The sequence below is a fragment of the Cetorhinus maximus genome, chromosome 6 (assembly GCF_964194155.1).
Source record: "Cetorhinus maximus chromosome 6, sCetMax3.hap1.1, whole genome shotgun sequence".
Classification (NCBI taxonomy): domain Eukaryota; kingdom Metazoa; phylum Chordata; class Chondrichthyes; order Lamniformes; family Cetorhinidae; genus Cetorhinus; species Cetorhinus maximus.
Genome location: NC_135884.1, coordinates 25,062,135 through 25,082,799, shown reverse-complemented (window position 1 = coordinate 25,082,799; position 20,665 = coordinate 25,062,135). Strand labels below are relative to the sequence as shown.

At 40.7% G+C, this 20,665-nt stretch overlaps 1 protein-coding gene across 2 annotated transcripts in view; it reads right to left on the bottom strand.

The window, feature by feature from the left end:
- Positions 1-540: 540 nt before the first annotated feature.
- The window catches only part of cnbpb (CCHC-type zinc finger, nucleic acid binding protein b), a 30,084-nt gene continuing 9,959 nt past the window's right edge, over positions 541-20,665 (bottom strand). For both annotated transcript variants that reach the window (XM_078543439.1, XM_078543440.1), the window contains exons 2-5: positions 16,518-16,655; positions 10,642-10,704; positions 10,360-10,558; positions 541-4,315 (exon numbers count right to left, since the gene is read on the bottom strand). In XM_078543439.1, coding sequence (XP_078399565.1) covers positions 4,198-4,315; positions 10,360-10,558; positions 10,642-10,704; positions 16,518-16,638 — 501 coding nt within the window. In that variant the 5' untranslated portion in view covers positions 16,639-16,655 and the 3' untranslated portion in view covers positions 541-4,197. The remainder of the gene's footprint in view (positions 4,316-10,359; positions 10,559-10,641; positions 10,705-16,517; positions 16,656-20,665) is intronic.

Here is a 20,665-nt window from a genome sequence, read left to right as displayed (position 1 = left end):
TTCACAAAAAACCTCACATGGCAATCTGATTGTTTAATCAGTGGGGTGAACCTCAAACTTGGGCTGAAGCTCATGTAGTAGTTCCCAAAGTACTGCTCCATAATGTATTGAATGCATAGATATTATTCCCAGTTCAATATCATATTGCTCAAGAATTTATCTTGAAGAAAAATTCCACGTACCAAATTAACTGCAACCTCAATCACCTAGCCAAAAAAAAACTTTAATATGGAAGTAATTATTGGAAAATGACCACTTCACACCACACCCCCCCCACTCCCAAAAATGCAAATTTGGGTTTTGCAGACATTTTCACTTTTGCACATATCAAACCCGCTCATTCCACACAAGCCTTTTCAGCTGCAGTAACAATGACTTTCATCTTTCACATACTGTATATAAAAACAGGCTTCCATGATCCAACATCTGTTCCAATAGGCAAATGGGATAACTTTTTGATATTTCAGTATAATTTTCATATTGATGTAATCAATGCAATCATGCAAATCCTCCAGTGGCTAAATAGCGTGTATTATAACATTTTCAAATCAAATTCAGTTCATTAGAATCATACACGTTTCATATTTCAAGCACTTGAAAATTTAGACTAAGATAAAGCTCCTCACTTGCAAACCCAATTAAATGTGCTGCAGAATTCCCTTAGACTGGATTAGCAATCTTTCGACTGGCCACAGGAGAGATTTGCTTCCACTTCTCAATGAACAATCGAGATGCTGTAAACCAGGATTCAAAAACTAATACATTCCCCACTGGCATAGAAAGACAAGGGGGGATTAAATAGGTTTATCAAGGTTGAGAGGCTTTGAGGTTAAATTGATACTTCCAACTGTTTGTAAATGGCAACAAAGTCAGACTGAGCACAACTAGAAGTGGTAGGCTGTATATTTAACCACACAGGATCCAATGCTTTAACGAGTGGTTATTAAGGCAGTGTATAACATTTAAAAGGGAAATTAGTAAGTATTACATGAACTAATATAGGGGAACGGGTACAGAAAAAAGGACTAGACCAGATAGCTTCTACTGAAGATGTAACACCAATATAAGCTGAAATGGCTACCTTCCATACAATTTTCAGATTCTATGCTAAAATGAGTTCTCAATTGCAAGAAGCACTCCTGGTTCACATCCAAACATTAGTCAGCCAAGCGGGGAATCTACGAAAAAAAATCATTGGTTTCCCAATCAAATGAAGTGAACTCAAATGGGTGGATATATGTGCTGTACTGGTCTAGAAACAATGCAAATCTGAGAAAATGCTATATGTCTTTGCAAAGTTTTTGGGGTAAAGGCATAATAGGATGAAAAAAAGGTGGGCAATAATACCATTCCAAAGTTTTGGATAACTTGATTCCCTTCTTTGTGCTCTAAGTTTCCCAAGCCAAGTTCTCTATTGAGATAATTAGAATTCACTACTTAAATGCAATTAAGGCTTGCAATCCTGATGTTGATTCTGACCTAAAGACTTATCTTCCTAGAATGAGAACTTGGTCACCAAAAGTTGAGAAAAAGTACACCTTTTAAGATGGAAAGCATGTACTTTCACTCATGTATTATTTACATTTTAAGTATTATGACATCTCAGGTTAGCAGAGTAGATTGTTTGCTGTAGCCAAGACAGACTTAAATGCCTTGTTTCACTCCAAAAGCAACATGTCCACCAGCCAGTCCACTTCTGTAGCAGAACCAAACAGCCAACAGAAAAAAAACTCACTAGTGGTTAACAATGTTTAAAATAATCCAATCATAGTCAATAATATCCATTAAACACTCAAATTTAAGGAACTAGAAAAGGAAAACACTAGGAAACAAGAAACTAATCTTTTGAATTTGAGCTGCTCACTTTGGAACAATGCAAAGGTTGCTCAGAAACATTATCAAAATGAAAAGCTTTGTGGAAATTATTCCAGCCCCATAAACCACACTTAAGTATTGGGCACTATTTGGGAACGTCTTGCACAACAAGTTCAATAGGTATTATTTAGAAGTTTCCCACTTATACTGCAGATAATGGTTATATAACAGATTATTCCAGAGAAGCATGTGATTTGAGCTTCACTTGCAATTTAGATATATTTTTAAGATGCATGGAGCTATGCAACAACCCAAGGTTTCAAAGCTTTGCAGTTCCATGGGTATGTTGGTTCATCTGGTACCTAATTCCTGTTTACATCTGTTCATCTAAAGGCACCCGAACTTTCAATTTTTCCTCTAGGTCAGCTACAAAGGACCTCACTACAAGGCCACAATCTAAACCTGTTACTTCCAATGACCAAAATGAAGGAGAAAGCACCCCAAATGGCAAGCCATGGCTATTTCAAAGGGTTATCTGTTACGGGAACCACAATGAAGCTGGGAGTGAATAGCTTTATAACTTTGGAAAGAGCCTTCAAATAATGTTTACATTTTCCTGAATACAAAACAAATGTAAGGAGAGCATTTTAAGGGAATAAACTTGGAGTCAAGCTATTTTACTCAAAATATTGCCATATTCCTTGATTTGTATTCATAGCCAATTATCTAAATGTCAATTGTGTACATTTGATACTCCAATTTGGCATCTGCAGTTTTTGCTGATCTGGTAAATTACTACACAATGCTTTCCTTAATCTGTTCAATTTTTGACATGAAATCTGCAATCTCTACCAGCTGTTGGGATTAAAGCAGAAATTACACATGTGGACCATCAAGAAGCTTTTCCAATTAGTGAGAACTTGAATTAGTATTAAATTATAGGTTTGAGGCCTCCAGGATGAATCATGAAGCTACTGGTTCATTTCTTTACATGCAAAGAAAATTGATTTAATTTCCTTAATTTATATCATTTCTGGATTCTTATCCAGCTTTACACTGTGGCCCAATTTTGTATTCCCTCATTTAAGCAAGTTAACAGTCTCTACTTCCTGGTGCTTATTCAGAAAAAAATTCAAATAGTAATTTCCCTAACTTTCCTTCGGTAGCAATCAATACCTCCTCCCCACCCCCCCCCAAAAAATAATTTCCCAACTCCTCCTTCAGAGGGCACAGTAAACACACACTTGTCATAAAGGAAATAATTCAATCTACTTGTAAATACTGAAGCAAAGCAGCTAAAATTAATCTAAACCCAGCAGAACTTGTCTAATGCCAGTTACCCAATTCTTATTTTAATCGGCATGCTTTTGACTTACCAGGAGTGCAGAGTATCTGCACTTGTGAAAGTATCACAAACTAGTTTGTACTCTTTTCCTCAAAATGAAATGCAAATCAGCTATGCAAATTGAATGCTCAATACTCTCCAACAAAGATCACTCAGACAAGCTTTCCCCTTCCTCCTCCAGCTTTATTGATAGTTTAAAATTACATTTCTATAGTTCTAAGACTTCAGTTGCTTTTACCTTCTGTCTTAAAAAACTGATTTCAAGCAAATGATTCTTTACAGTAGTCTAATTGTATTATACAAAAATAACATCTTGATTTCTGTGAAAACACATTCAACTGCTGTGTAGTTCCAATCCTGTTTGCTATGTGTTTGCTGTGGTATTTCATAATGGGTATAATAGCTGCTAAACTACATTCAAAAATTTATTCAAACCTCTGCTTGAACATCTGTATCTCCGACACTGACTCTGGTTTCAGCTACTGTAAGTTGGTTACTCCTATGATGCTTTTTAAAAAAAAAACCTGTACTTTTCAGCTGTGGACAGGCTTGCTCTTTGCTTCTCATTGTTTACTCCCACTTTGCTGTTTACTGTACGTAGGGCCCCGATACAGATGTTGGTTTATGTGGTGAACTGCTCCCAAGATCAAACAATTCAAAGCCAACATTTCAAGAAATCACATGCGGAAGTTTTTACAGACACTTCCAGGTTTGGTTTCCTCCCACAGAATCACTTCCAGAACCCAAAGGGTCACTGATCGGGCTCATCGCTTACCACTCATTAATCCCTATACACCAGTGGCATGGAAAGGGGGTTCTTTTACAAAGCATTATACATAACACCTCTACCAAACTAAACATAAACATTTGTAGTTAAATGCAGAAAGTCAATTTCCACCCCTTTCCTCCTTTTACATTTGAGTAAAGCTCACTTGGCCTGGGACTAGCCTCTATCTGCCAATCGTTGGCCAGTGAAGAGGATTCAGAGGAAATAATACAACCATCAATCAGAAAAAGGAGGGGCGACAATGTAAGATTTAAGCCGTAGCCTCGATCGTGCATTCCCGTGCAAGATGTCCAGCTTCACCACAACGGTAGCAGTTCACTTCACTTGCCTTGCTGCAATTGATGGCGACATGACCAGTTTCACCACACCTGTAATTTAAAGATAATTTGACACTTCCGAATACTTATTGAAACTTAGCTATAAACATAAGTTTAAATTCATAACTACAGAAGTAAATGCACGAAACTCAATGGTGAGAAACTGCATCAAGCGCAATCTATCCGCAGTGATTATGATTATAGAAAGCACGCTATCAATGCAGTTTACACACGTGATGGCTAGTGCATCAGGAAAAAATTAGCTTAGCTTCAGATATTAAAATATAACTTCTTGTTTAAGTACCAGCTCTGGTATTGGAGTTCAGAGCTCCACCCCTCTCGCTCAGGTGATTCTCCAAAGTAGCAGTCTGGAGGTAGCCCTTTCCAAGAGAAGTTTCAGCTGATCTCCCACTCCGAATGTGGTGATCTGAAGAGAATATCTAAGCTTTCTATTGTTCATGCTTAATTATAATTGCAGAAAATGCTCATGACTACATAAAAGCTTCATGAGGTGGATGCTTTTCCACCTCGAGTGGAAGTATAAAGCAGTCTTGTCAACTTCACCCCTACCAGCATGTACTGTAAACATAGTTCAAATTTCAGCAGGCTTTGCCACTTAGGGTAGCCTGGAAGAACTCAACAGGTGATTGCATTTTCAGCATGATCGTGTTAATGGCCCGAGATTGTTAGCACCCATAATATGGCTTAAGCAGAGCCTCTATAACTGTTACTTAGGGTAATAGCAAACAGTTAGCACTGTTTATCCTAGACAGCCATCTATATTGGCTAAGTAGGGACAACGCAAGGGGGAACTGAAGTTAACCATCAGTTTCCTCTGCTACCCCACCCTCAATCCAATAATCAGTATTTTACACAACCTGAGGAAAACAGCGCCATTAATTTCTCCATGGATTCTTCAAGACCACGATCAAGTTGGCAATGTCAACTACAAAAATTACTATATCTATCTTCTAACATGTAAAGAGATGTTTTGGATTTTAACTGATATTTCCTACATTAAAGCATCTCAGATTCAGTTCTCTCAATGATCAACCCAGAATATCTCAATTATGCTTTACTCAGGATTGTATAGAAATGTCCTAACTGAATATCAAACGAATTAAAAGCATCAAATTCCAGTAGGACTAGTAGTAACAAGTAAATGTTTAAAAGTTTTGCTGACAAAGAATAGATATGCTGTCAAAGCTTTTTGTCTTGCACTCTTCAGGACAGAAGAATGCCAAATTTCAAAGGCAACAACAATTTATACTTCCAAAAAAAGGAGAAAAGTCAATGAGTTGACTGATTGGTTGAGGCATTACCATGGAGATGCCCCAGGGAACTATTGCTCCCCCCACTGCTTTTGTTTAATTCAAACAAAGTACAATACCTGGACATGAACCATTTGCCTGCAGAGGACAGGTCCTTGCATATGAATACATGTAGTTCTAAATGAGCTACATTGCAAGCCCGGCTGATGATCTTAAATTGGTTGTTAGATGTGATTCCCTAATTGGACATCACGCCATCTACATCTACAAAGTGATGAAGCAGGTTCACCCCGACACCGGCATCTCCTCCAAGGCCATGAGCATCATGAACTCGTTCATGAACGATATTTTCGAGCGCATCGCGGGTGAGGCTTCCCGCCTGGCCCATTACAACAAGCGCAGCACCATCAGCTCCCGGGAGATCCAGACCGCTGTGCGCCTGCTGCTGCCCGGGGAACTGGCCAAGCACGCCGTGTCGGAAGGGACAAAGGCGGTGACCAAGTACACCAGCTCCAAGTAAAACTCCACAATGGACTGAAAAACACACGAAACACTTGCTAACAATCCCAAGTATGCTTATTACACTGACAACCAATTTAAGATCAGTCAGGCTCGCAATGTGGTCCACTTTTGCTTGCTCAAAAATATATATATTAATTTGCAGGGACCTGGCCTCTGCAGGCAAAATGAACATGTCCAGGCATTGCACCTTTTTGGAATTAAGCAATAGTTCCCTGGCGCATTCTCCATGGCAATACCTTGACTAGAGTTGACTTGCCAATAAATCAGCACCCTTTTCTCATGCAGTATAAAACATTTCTCCCTTTGAAATTTGGCATTGGTGTCTGCCCTAATGAGGTTCAAGACAAAGCTTCAACACCATATCTCTTTTCAGCAATAATCAAGTCTTTATTACCAAGTGACTATTCAAACATTTGTTTAATGATCCAATCTATGAAATACAGACACACAGCAGATGAAATTTGACAAGTATTTCATTTTGGTAGGAAGCCGAGGAGAAAATATAAACCAAGCAGTTTTAAAGAGTGCAGAAACACACTTACCGGGGGGGTGGGTTTAACATACAAAGATGATAGGACAAGTTAAGGCAGCTAAAGGGTATATAAGCTTTATAAATAGGGACAGAGCACAAATGCAAGGAAGTCATGCTAAATTTTAGGCACCAGCTTGAGTATTGTGGCTACTTCTGAGCACTACACCAAGATGGATGTCAAGGCTTTTGAGAGGGTGCAGAGATGATCTATTTGAATGGTACCAGGGCTGAAAGACTTCAATTAGGTGAAGGGGCTAAGTAACTGGGGTTCAGCAGGTTTGATAGGTATTCACAATCATGTACGGCTTAGATAGAAAAAATAAACTTTGCAGAAGGGAAGAAGGGTCAGTAACCAAAGAACACAAACCTTAAAGTAATTGGCAAAAGAATCCGATCACATGAAGGGAAAAATTATGCACTGAGTTTTGATGATCTGGAACACTGTCTGAAAGAGTGGTGAAAGCAGACTTCATAACTTCCCAAAGTAAATTGGAAAAACATTTCATGGGGAAAAATTGCAAGGCTACGGGATAAAGAGCAGGGAACTGGTACAGCTCTTTCAAAGAGCTGGTAACAGGCACAATTTGAACAGCTTTCTTCGTTTCATGGCTGAAGCAGTTCATGTCCTTATGCAACAAGGCCTAGATAATATTCAGGTTTGGGCTGATAAGTGGCAAGTAACATTTTCACCATACAAATGCCAGGCAATGACCATCCCCAACAAGAGAGAATCTAACCATCGCCCCATGACATTCAAAGGCATTGCCATGCTGAATCCCCACAGGGAATTCCAACATCCTTCAGGGGGTTACCATTGATCAGAAACAGAACCAGTCATAAAAATACTGTGGCTGTAAGGGCAGGTTGGGCATTCTGCAGAATGTAACTTACCTCCTGACTCCCCGAGGCCTCTCCATCATATACAAGGCACAAGTCAGGAGTTAACTCATCACCTGCTGAGATAAGTACAGCTCCAACACTCAAGATGATCCAAAGCAGCCCGCTTGATTGGCACCCCAAACATCCAGTCCCTCCACAACTGATGCAGTGTACACCATCTACAAGGTGCATCGCAGCAACTCACCAAGGCTCCTTCGACTGCACCTTTCAATTCCATGACCTCTACTACCTCTACAAGGGCAATAGGTGCATAGGAACACCACCATGCAAGTTCCCTCCAAGTCCTACACCATTGTGACTTTGAACTATAGCACTGTTCCTTCACTGTCACTGGGTCAAAATCCTGGAACGCCCTTCATAACAGCACTGTGGGTATGCCTACAACACAGACTGCAGTGGTTCAAGGCAGCTCACCACCACCTTCTCAAGGGCAATTAGGGATGGGCAACACACTGGCCTGGCAAGTGACACCCACATCCCATGAACGAAAAAAAAAATTCTATGAATCCACTGTGCAACGGAATAGTTAGAGATTATTGGCTACGATTCTTCCCTCTGCAGATAAACCTCTCTCGCCAGTGCCACAATCACTCCTGTAAAAGGAAATAAGAAATCTATTGACTGGAACTTAGTAAAAGTGATTGGCTTTATGCCAGGAAATGGCATATTTGATTTGACAGGTGTGGAAGAGAAGGGAGCAGCATGATATCTGGGTAGGCCACAAGGAATTACGTGGAACCTACAGCAAAGAACCCCAATTGGTTTGCTTCAGTGTTTATATTCCACACAAGCCTTTCCTTTCATCCTATCTCCTATATGCCATGCGCAAAGCCTCCCTTTAAATGTCAGCAAATGCAGCAAGTTCCACATTTTCATGTAAAAAAAAGTTTCCCAAATTCTTTTGTCCGATGTTACCTGTGTCAGGATCCTTCAAGAGATTTATAATCAGTGACATTAAATCCCAATGTGTATAGTAACTGTGAACAAATTTAAATCCCAGATTAAGTTTCTCGAGTATTTTGACGCACAGAGCCTAACCTAGTTTAAACAGCTTTAAACCTTATAAATTAATGCAATTCAGCCCCAATTTGAAAATCTTGCATTCAGTCCTTTTATTTTTAAGACACTGATCTTAATATATTTACACTTAAATGCAAAGGGGCAAGTCAAAAAGTTAAGGCATTAACAGCACTACTGGCATCAAAGTGTAATTATAGTTTGCATTCTAAATGTTGATGCAGAAATTTCAAATGGGAAAATGACCAGTAAGACACAAGTTAACAGGAAGCTGTGTTTTATAGACCAAACGTGCACAGACAAGATTTTTTGATTATATACATTGAACACCTAAAAATTTTTTTTAGCTGAGAAACTCATGACAAATACTGAATGAAAGTGGATTGCCTCCTTTCTTTTCAGGCTTCATATAAGATGCAATATGTATATGGTTGATCAAATTTGAAGTTCAGCTGATTTCATTTCAGTTACTCATTTAATATTTTAGTAATGCATAACCAGTGGCCCTGTAATGTATTGGTGCAGCATACAGTATCTCAAAGATAGAAATTTTCAAGTGCAATGGAACTTTGTTTTTTCATTTCCTTTGGCTTGTCAGATGTACCAAAGCCTCCACCAACAAAATGATTCAGCTCCATTCCAATTGAACATCTGAAATGAACAGTGACCAGCTAATGTTTCCTTTACACTAATTTGATGCTACAGCCAAAGGTTTGACAGGAAATTTCTACTGCTGGCTCAGAAACCCCCTTGTGATTATACGTACACTTGGCATTCCACCATAAGTGCTTGAAGGGCTCATGTTAGGCTCTGTTGGCTTGGCAAACAAGTGCCTGAGCCCTACAGACTGGAAGATTTCAATGGCATCAAGAACATTAGAAATAGGAGGTCTTGGACATACAACTCCTTTTGTGTGTGCTCTTGTCATTCAGTATGAATGCTGATCTTCTAACTCACTCCACTGCCTGCCCACACCCATATTTTTTAATGCATAAAAATCTGTGCATCTCAGCCTTGAACATACTCCGTGATTGAGCACTCAAAGCCCTCTGGAGGTAGGGCATTTAAAAGTTTCACAATCGACTAATGAAATTTCTCAGCTCAGTCCAAAATGAAGAGTGTTAGCCTCAGCAATCCAAAGTCAAGGAATGGATGGGGATAGGAGGGGACATTAGCCGGTGTTCTTGTTCCTGATTACAATCCGTACCTTATGTGCTCTCGTGTACATGCTCAACTGCAATGCCTTGTTTTTGGAAAAACCACACTGTTGAGGGGCTCACATAATGGAATGGCCAAATGGGCAAAACACAGGAAGGCACGTGAAACTTCAGCCTAGTAGAGAGTCAATACTGACATTAGACGAAATGGGGGGAAAAAACTAGCAAGAAAAATGTTCCAGTATTGTCCATGTCACAAAAATAAAGCTGCCCAACCGAACTGAACTGTTAAGTCATCCAAATGCGTTCCTAACATTCCCACTGAAGAAAAAGACAGGTGATTGGTAACATGAGTTTTTATATTCTGCATTCTCATCAATGCCTCACTACACATCTACACAGCAGCAATGTTTATGTAACTCATCATGAAGACAGCAAATGGACAGCTACAGAGTAATTTTGGTTAACTAAGAAACAAGCATGAACAAAGTATTCAAAAGGATGAATGCCCAGTGTGTGCTTAGATTGCATCAAATTATTCTTCCAACAGACATTTTGGACTAATTGATCAGTCCAAGTGAAATGTTGCTCATCTTCAGAAGCCAATAGATATCTATTATTACATAATTAGCAAATTAATCCACAACACCAGCCAGGAATAAAATTCACATAAATTGCTGGTCATCTGCTTCATACCTATAGCACTTGACTTTGGTGCAATCCTTCTGAATATGCCCGAATTCGCCACATGAATAACATTTCTGCTCATCAGCATGATCACAGTCACGGGCCAGATGTCCAGGTCTGCCACAGTTATAGCAGCACTGCTCCCTCTCCTTCTTTGGCTCCTTGCAATCTTTGGCAATGTGGCCACCCTTACCACAGTTGTAGCAGGCTGAAATGTGACAGCATAACAATTATTTTTGTTTGCAACAAGTTATTTTGACCCATCTCCAACAAGAATGTTTGTATATTTACCATCTTCCTGGAGCTCACAATCCTTTGCAAGGTGGCCCGATTCACCACAGCGATAGCAGATATCTGGAAATAGAGTATAGATTTAAAACTGGGTTCATCAGCAAGTAATGAAAACAAAACGCATGACATAGCATGTGCAACAGATATTTGCTTATCACTTGAATTACTCTATAGTTCTGTTTATGTAGCTTGACAGAAGTACTGAAAAAAACTTTAAAAATGCAGACTACCCAAAAAACAAATACTGAATAGAATTTGAAATATCTAGTAATTTGTGTACATGTGCAATTCTAATTTCTATATCCACACACTTACAATCCCCATGTCATCTTTCGTTTTGCTGAAGCATGGATCCATAATGCCATATAATGGAATATGCCTCAATAATTATGATTGCTATTATATGCAGAGCATGATTACTAGTGGAACAAGTTATTTACCATGGATACCTGTGCCTAAGTCTTGCTCAGAGACGGAGTGAGCACTTTGTTTGCCAGTTGTAAGCATCCTATGCAAAATATTTTGGGCAGTCTCAATCCAGTTTTTGGTGAGCATGGCCTTCAAAATTACTAACAATTAAAATGTCACTTGGACAGTTTAATTTGCAAATTGAGTAGACCCATTCTGGTTTTGAGGATGGTTTGAAGCTGCAGCATAATGGAAAGAATTTTTCTTTCCACCTAAAGTATACCCAAGTTGGGTATAGTTAACTTTGATATCCAAGGAGAAGAAGCTTCCCATTTGCAAACTTACATCCTTAGTCTATTAAAAACACAAATGATTTTTCAATAGTCAAATCTAATCTAGAGTGGTCAAACTCCACTTGGATTACTGATGCCTTCATAAAACACTGAGGACAAAATTTAAATTTTTGATGGCTTTTTCCACAGAAGAGTGATGACAAATTACCAAAGAATTGACAGAGCCTGCCAATATCATGGGTCTATTTAGTTGGGAGAACACCATCTGACACGTCAATATTTGTGACTTTGTACTCTTGCAGGGCATGGACCGAGAGCAGTTTATTTTCTGATGTAGGTTAGTCACTGCAGAATCCGAGAAAAAAATACTGGCCCGATTTCACAGCTAGTGGTGAAACATCTGCTGACCTGGAAGAAATCTGCCCACTAAAGTGGGCAAAGACAACCCTGGGACAGGCAGTCAGCAGCTAGAGGATCTAGCATCTAGTCTATACTTTAGTTAAGATATGTCTGGGGAGCTCAGTCCTGTGATAGGCACATCCTGCACTATGTGGGAAATAGACGCTCCTGGTGGTCTGGATTACCTTGTGTGCAGGAGATGCCTCCGACTGGAGCAACTCGAGCGGCAGCTGGGGGCACTACGATGCATTCACGAGACTGAGGTTTGTGGATAGCACGTTTCAGGACGTGGTCACCCCACAGCTTAAGGAAGTACAAGCAGAGAGGGAATGGGTGACCGCCAGACAGAAGACAGGGACCAGGCAGGGAGTGAGGGAATCCCGAGTGCATCCGCTTGCAAACAGTTTTCCGGCCTTGGAAGATGGTGAGTGGCTGTTCCTTTGTGGAGGCCAAACAGAGCAAAAGCCATGGCACTGTGAGTGGTCCAGCTGCTCAGGGCAGGGCAGGGTGGGGCAGGGGGGGGAAGGAGTGTGGAAGGGCAATAATGGTCGGGGATTCGTTAGTGAGGGGAATCTGTAGATGTGATTCCAGGATTGTACGTTGCCTCCCGGATGCCAGGGTCAGGGTCAAGGATGTTACAGAACGGCTGCAGGACATTCTGAAGGGGAAGGTGAACAGCCAGAGGTCGTGGTCCATGTTGAGACCAATGACACAGGAAGTAAGAGAAATGAGGTCCTGCAAACAGACTTTAGGGAGTTAGGTAGGGAATTGAAAAGCAGGGTTTCAAAGGTAGTAATCTCCGGATTACTCCCAGTGCCACGCAGTAGTGAGTATAGGAACAGAAGGGTAGAGCAGATAAATGTGTGGCTGGAGAGATGGTGCAGGAGGGAGGGCTTTAGGTTCCTGGGACTGTTTCTGGGGGAGTTGGGACCCGTACAAGTTGGACGGGTCACATCTGAACAGGAACAGGATCAATATATTCACAGGGAGGTTTGCCAATGCTGTTGGGGTGGATTTAAACTAAATTGGCAGGGGGATGGGATCCTGAAAAGTGGTTTGGAGGGGAGAGAAGCAGAGATGGAATTAGAAGTTAAAATGCTAGTGAGTCTGGAAGATAGTGGAAACATAGGCTAGATAAGAGTTTAACAAGGCTAAATGGAATATATTTTAACACAAGGAGCCTGAGGAATAAGACACAGGTCACAGATAGGCACGTGGGAGTAAGATATCATAGCTATGACCAGGACTTGGATAAAAGGAGGGCAGGATTGGCAGCTCAACATTCCTGGTATTCAGAACAGATAGACACGAGGGGATAGAAGAGGAAGTGTCGGGGGGGGGGGGGGGGCAGTTGCAATATTGATCAAGGGATCAATTATAGCAGTGAGGAGGGATGCTATCTTGGAAGGATCATCAAATGAAGCCATATGGGTAGAAGTAAAAAACACAAAAGGGGGAAACACTGTTGGATGTGTACTATAGGCTCCCAGTCAGGGAGAGATAGAGGATCAAATATGTAATCAAATTTCAGAAAGTGTAAGAATAATAGGGCAGTAATAGTAGGGGATTTTAACTACCCAAATATTAACTGGGATAGTTTTAGTGTGCAAGGTAGGAGGGAGCAAATTTCTTTTAAGTTGCATCCAGGGGAACTTTTTTTTAAGCCAGTACGTAGAAAGCCCAGCAAAGTGGGGGGCAGTTTTGGACCTAATATTCAGAAATGAGCCCAAGCAGGTGGAAGGCGTTCAGTAGGGGAGCATTTTGGAGATAGTGACCATAACTCAGTTAGATTTAGGATAGTTATGGAAAAGGATATGGCTGGGCCGGGAATAAAAGTCCTAAACTGGGAAAAGGCTAATTTAACTAAGATGAGACGTGATTTGGCCCAAGTGGACTGGGAGCAGCTACTTGCAGATAAAACTATCAGAGCAGTGGGAGGTATTCAAGGAGGAAAGAGTGAGTACAGGGCAAATATGTTCCCATAAAGGCAAAGGTGGGGGACCAAGTCCAGAGAACCCTGGATGTCAAGGGACATAAAGGTTAGGATGAAGAAAAAAAGCTTATGGCAGATACTGAGGGCTCAATATGGCAGAATCCTTGGAGGAGTATAAAAAGAGCAGAGGAGAACTTAAAAAGGAAATTAGGAAAGCTAAGTGAGTTCATGAGAAAGCATTGGTGGGTAGAATAAAACAAAACCCAAGGGGTTTTTAAAAATATATAAAAAGAGAATAACTAAGGAAAGAGTAGGGCCAATTAGGGACCATAGAGGTAATGCATGTGTGGACCCAGAAGGCATGAGTGCAGTCCTCAAGGAATACTTTGCGGTCTTCACAATGGAAAAGGATGACACAGATATAGACATCAGGGTGGAGGACTGTGTAACTAGAGAAAATTAACAGAGAGACAGGTGGTACTAAAAGGTTTAGCAGTCTTGTGGATAAAGCCACAGGCCTGGATGAGATGTATCCCAGACTGTCGAGGGAGGCAAGGGGAGAGATATCAGTGGCCCTGGCAATAATTTGCAAATCCTCTGGCCACAGGTGAGGTGCCAGAGGACTACTAACATTGTCCCATTATTAAAAAAGGGAAGAAGGCAGGAGGTTACAGGCCAGTCTAACCTCGGTGGTGGGGAAGTTACTAGAAAGAATTCTGAGGGATAGAATATATTCGCACTTGGAGACACAGATTAATCAGGGATAGTCAGCATGGATTTGTTACGGGAAGATTGTGTTTGACAAATTTGATCAATTTTTTTCAGAAAGGTGTGAAGTAATGCACTTGGGGAGGGCTAACAAGGCAAAGGAATAGTAGGACCCTGGGAAGTACTGAAGATCAGAGGGACCTTGGTGGCGTATCCACAGATCCCTGAGAGTAGCAGGGCAGGTAGATAAGGTGGTTAAGGAATAAGGGATTCTTGTATTTTATGCCTTGGCTAATAAAGACAAGAGCAGGGAGGTTATGCTGGAACTGTAGAAAATGCTGGTTAGGCCACAACTGGAGTACTGCGTGCAGTTCTGGTTACCACATTATAAGAAGGATATGATTGCACTGGAGAGGGTGCAGAGGAGATTCACCAGGATGCTGCCTGGGCTGGAGAGTCTGAGCTATGAGGCAAGATTGGATAGGCTTGGGCTGTTTTACTTGGAGCAGCGAAAGTTGAGGGGGGACCTGATAGGTGTATAAGATTATGAAGGGCACAGATAGGGTGGATAGGAAGGCACATTTTCCATTAGTGGTGGGGTCAATTACCAGGGGGCTTAGATTTAAGCTAGGAAGTAGAAGGCTAAGAGGAGAGTCGAGGAGAAATTTTTTCACTCAGAGGGTGGTGGGAGTCTGGAACTCACTGCCTGAAAGGGTGGTTAAATCAGAAGCTCTCGTATCATTTTAAGAAGTATCTTGATATTCACTTGCTTTGCCATAGCCTCCAGGGCTACAGGCCAAGGGCTGGAAAATGGGATTAGTGTAGTCAGATCTTTGATGACCGGCACGAACACAGTTGGCCGAATGGCCTCCTTCTGTGCTGTAGACATCTATGAGTCTATAAAGATCCAATGATCTATGGCATGGATTTCCCTTATCCTGATGTCAGTTTGAATCTGGCACAAAGCCAAAGAGATTTCCAGGTGTATAGCAACATCAATATCATTAAGCCAATGAGATTGAAGGGTTCTCACCGACAACAAATCAGCAAGTAAAATGTACTGAATTTGAGTTTGAAATAAATTTCAATATGCACAGGATTAACAAAAGCTGAAATATCAGAAACAAATTTAAAATGTAAATTTCATAATGGAGAAGTTTTATATTCTACAAATAATTTTTAGGGCCATTGAGACTATTCAGCAGTAATTATGAACTTAGTATGCCATTAAACACCTTATTCAATAAGGTTTAATGAGTTTTTAAAAAAAAGAGTCAGACTAATAGCTTGAAAGGACAGGTTTGTCAGTTCAATGACTTCTACTTGATTGCAAGTTCATTTACACAATGTTACACTCATCTTTCCTGGAACTCCATTGTTGAATCTGAGCTCATCTTGGCCTCAAATATGACACCAAGGCTGTGAAAATACTGAATCAGCCTCAGACAGCTGCCAGGGTGAGTGGGCAGAGTTTGAGATAGGGAATGAAGACAATGGCTTTAGTCTTCCCAACTGGAATGAATTTCTGCTCATCCAACACTATGTCAGATAAGCAGCATAACACTTTAGAGACAGTGGTGAAGTGACAGTGATGGTGAAGTAGAGCTGCATGTTGTCAGCGTACTAGTGGAAGCTAAGTCATGCTTGTGGATATGTCACCAAGGGGAAGCATATAGGTTAGATTTGCCAAGGCGACATGCTCAAGGACTTTCCACTTTCTGAACCCTCAATTATATGATGTTCGTAGCATATGTCACCCAATTATGCGACAAAAGGAAAATATAGATTTAACTCCCAATTACAAGGTTACTTCTATAGAAATGATAGTGTCCAAGGGCTGTGACAGGTTTAACTATAATAAATATACCACACACCCCTCAGTTTTGATATAATGTAGCAATCAAATCCAATATCAATTAATTTGTTTGAAATAAGCAGGCTAAAGTTATTCACTCAACCTTTTCACCCTAAAAAAGACTGATTATTCAATTACACTAACAGTATCAAGGCTAAATTTGAGTGATTATGGAACAGTTAATTTGGAATTCCAAACAAAACTCTTCAAACTTGCGTGCACGCATATACGCATGCCCCTAAGTTCCCACTGAAGATTAAAAAGCAAATTCTTATGTTACCTCTTGCAGCAGTGAAACTTCCTCTGCCACGACCTCTAATCCGACTGCGCCCACCTGCACTTGGGCATTCACGTGCCCAATGCCCAGTACGCCCACATGTAAAGCACTCCTGGCTGCTCATGGTGAAGTATATTCAATCTAAAGGAAAAAATATTGGGACACTTAAAATAATGTTACTGCCATTATTCCACTAAGATTCACACCCATGTTTTTACTTTTATACATAACTTTATAAGTTAAGCAAATATATTTCCACTTGGCAGCTGATGAGTGCACAGAGCATGTTTGTATTCTTCAGACTTTATATTTTGCTATGTTCAATGCCAGCATTATTTTTTTTACAAATACAGCCTATAATGCAATCTTAAGAAATATATTGTCCAAAGATGCAACTTTACAATTTGTAATTTTTAAAAAACATCAATTATTTGGAAAAGCAAACAGTAACGCCCAAGCCAGCCACTTAATGCATAAACAACTTGCTGTAAATGGCATTCACAGTAAAAGCCAAGAAATACAAAAAATGAATCTGCTCCTTTACTCATTTGTTCAACATATAGGTCAAAGAGAGACAAATCACCAATACTTTTACATTGCTTTACTCTGGTCTCCTTGCCTTCCTTGGAGTGCAGAGCTTGTCCCACACCAGGAGTAGGCACAGACCAGATACAGAAGTACAGAATTTGAGTATTGCTGAAAAAGACATGTCTAAGCTTTTCGTCTTGCACTCATCAGAAGGCTCGCAAGAATACCAACACCGGTGGGGGGGGGGGGAAAGAGAGAGAGAGAGAGAGAGAGAGAAAAAGAACAATTTATACTGTATGTGAAGTGTGCTGATTGGTTGTGACGGTGTTCTTGACCATCAGTTGCTCTATTGATGGTATGCTATTAAAGATTCACTTCAAAAAGTATGCCGAGCTCCTAGTTATCCACACAAGAAATTAAATGATTAAAAGGTTGTGGAAATTTTAATGTACTTTTTTTGTTGATATATACAGGAGAGCACGACAGCCAGCAAGTTTTGACATTTGAAGTGTCAATCTTGTTAATCAATTAAAATACAAGATGCAGACACAAGGGCATGCTAGGATCGGTAGTCTGGAACCTGGTGACTTCAGTGGAGTGTGGAGATTTTGAAAACTTTCATGAAATCCAGGCTGAGCATCTCATGCTCTATGGCTCCAATCTAACATGCTTGCAAGCATTTCAAAAATAGAAAATGATATTGCCAGAAGATTTTAGTTTTCGTTGTTGAATAATGATTTTACAATTTTGTATCTAATTGAGAGAGTTCCCAAGACAGCAGATAAAAAGGCCATGATGTGTCATTCCTAGCCAGAAAGCCTTAGCTCATATAAACACAGATCACTTAGCTGACCCACGAGTTGGCTACTGGGACTTTTGGAACTGTCCCCAGCAATGTTAACTGCCACAGGAGAAAGGAAAATAAGAATTGACAAAAACAATTAACATAACCAAAGCTAAATTGGATAGGCCACAAAAAAAGAGCACCGGGTGGGAATGTATGATCAAACCCACCACACCTGTTGATTAAACAAACAGCACAAAACGTTGATGCGCTGCCTGCATTGCAATCACTACATCCAGTTAGTACTAACGTGCTGTTAAATGGAATCCTGCTCATGCATCTATCCTACATGATGAGTGGCTAGCAGCACTTATAAAGGGGAACCAACCAGGAACCAGACCATTTTAGAGCTGGTAATGTGTAAATGTGACAGGGTTAATTAAGGACCTCATAATAAAGGATCTTCTAGGCAAGAGTGATCATAACATGATGAATTTCACAGTTTGAAGTGGGAAATTTGGGTCTAAAACTTATAAAGGTATGAACACAGTTGGCTAAAATGACTGGGAAGCAAGATGATAGATAAACAATGGGAAATGTTTATGGAAATATTTCATAATTCTCATTCCTTCGAAAAAGGAGGACTTTACAATGCATCATCTGTCATTAGCTAAGTTAAGGATATCAAATTGAAAGAAAAAGTTGTACAATGCTGCAAAGATTAGTGCTAGGTCAAAAGACTGGAAAAATTTTAGAAACCAAAGGATGACAGAAAAAGAAATCATAAGAGTAAAGACCATATATAAAAAAGGCAAGCTTCTGCAAGTATATGAAAAGGAAGAGAATAAAAATAAATGTTTGTCCCTTAAAGGGTGAAAATGCGGAATTGAAAATAGGGAATTAATAATGGAGAAATGTGAAAATGCCAGAGGCTTCAAACAAGCATTTCTGTCTTCACAGTAGAAGACACAAAGCATCCCAATAATAGTAGAGGACTGATGGGACTAAAGGCTCTCCCCCTCTCTCTGGGTGTAGGGGTCGCACAGAAGATGGTGGCATATTGGTAACGTCTTTGGACTGGTAATCCAGAGGCCCAGGCTAAAGCTCTGGGAACACAGGTTCAAATCCCACTATGGCAGCTGCTGCAGTTTAAATTCAATTAATAAAATCTGGAATTTAAAAGCCTGTCTCAGTAATGGTGACTGTGAAACTACTATTAACTGTCATTAAAACCCATCTGGTTCACTTTGGTAGTGGGTCCTTTAGGAAATTAAATCTGCCACGTTTACCAGATCCAGCTCACATGACTCCATATTCATAGCAATTCTTAGCTCTTTGAAATGGTCTAGCAAGCCACTCAGTTCGAGGGAAATTAGCGATGGGCAACAAATGCTGGCCCTGCCAGCAACACTCTTATTCCAAGAATTAAGAATAAAAAGTCCCCTGGGCCAGAAAGCTGCATCCTAGGGTCTTAAAAGTGACTGCACAGCTAATGGATGCATTGGTGTAACCAAAGAATAGTTACAGCACAGAAGGAGACGACCATTAGGAACATAGGAACAGGAGTAGGCCATTCAGCCTACTCAACCATTCAATTAAATCATGGCTAATCATCCATCTCAATGCCACTTCCCACACTATCGCCATATGCCTTGATGTCATTAGTCTCCGGAAATCTTATCGATTTGTGTCTTGAACATGCTCAATGGATTGAGCTTCCACAGTCCTCTGCGGTACAGAATTCCAAAGATTCACCACCCTCGAGTGAAGAAATTCCTCATCTCAGTATAAATGGCCTACCCCTTATATTACCTGGTTTTAGGCTAAACAGCCAGGGGAAACATCTTATCTATATCCAGCCTGTCACACCCTGTAACAATTTTTTAAGTTTCAAGCGTCTCTTGTGTGTTTGTGCTGGCCCTCTGAAGGAACAAGTCACCTAGTGCTACCAAACGCATCTTCTCTTCACTCCCTGTTAGCATTCTGTAGGGACCGCTCCCTCCAGGGCACCCTGGTCCACTCCTCCCCCTCCCACTGCACCTTCCCATGCAACTGCAGAAGGTGCAATACCTACCTCTTCTCCCCTCCTCACCATCCAAGCAGTGCTTAACTTGCACTTCCCTCAATTTGGCCTACTGCATTCACTGCTCCCAATGCGGTCTCCTCTACATTGGAGAGATCAAATGCAGACTGGGTGACCGCTTGGTGGAACACCTGTCCACAAGCATGACCCAGATCTTCCTGTCGCTTGCCATTTCAACACACCACCTTGTTCTCATGTCTACATATCCGTCCTTGGCCTGCTGCAATGCTCCAGTGAAGCTCAACACAAACTGGAGGAACAGCACCTCATCTTCCGATTAGGCACTTTTACAGCCTTCCGGGCTTAACACTGAGTTCAACAACTTCAGATCATGAACTCTCTTCTCCATCCTCACCTCTTTTTGATCCCCTTTGTTCAAATATTTTTAATTTTTTATTATTTTTAAAATATATTTCCATTCATTGTTTTATCCCCACCTTTTAGCCTATTTCGATCTTTTTCCCCCAACACCTTCCCCTCACCAGGGCCAGCTGTCACTTGCTCATTCTGCTTTCTACTCAATGTCACCATTAGCACCTCCTTAAGCCAGTATCACCACCATCAACACCCCTCCGACCTATTGTTTGGTGACATCTTTTGCAATCTCTCCTTTGCCTCCATCTATCATTGGCCTTCTATCCAGCTTCACCTGTCCCACCTCCCTTAAACAGTATATATTTCACCACATTTTTACTTCTTAGTTCTGAAGAATACAGACTTGAAACGTTAACTGTCTCTACAGATGCTGTCAGACCT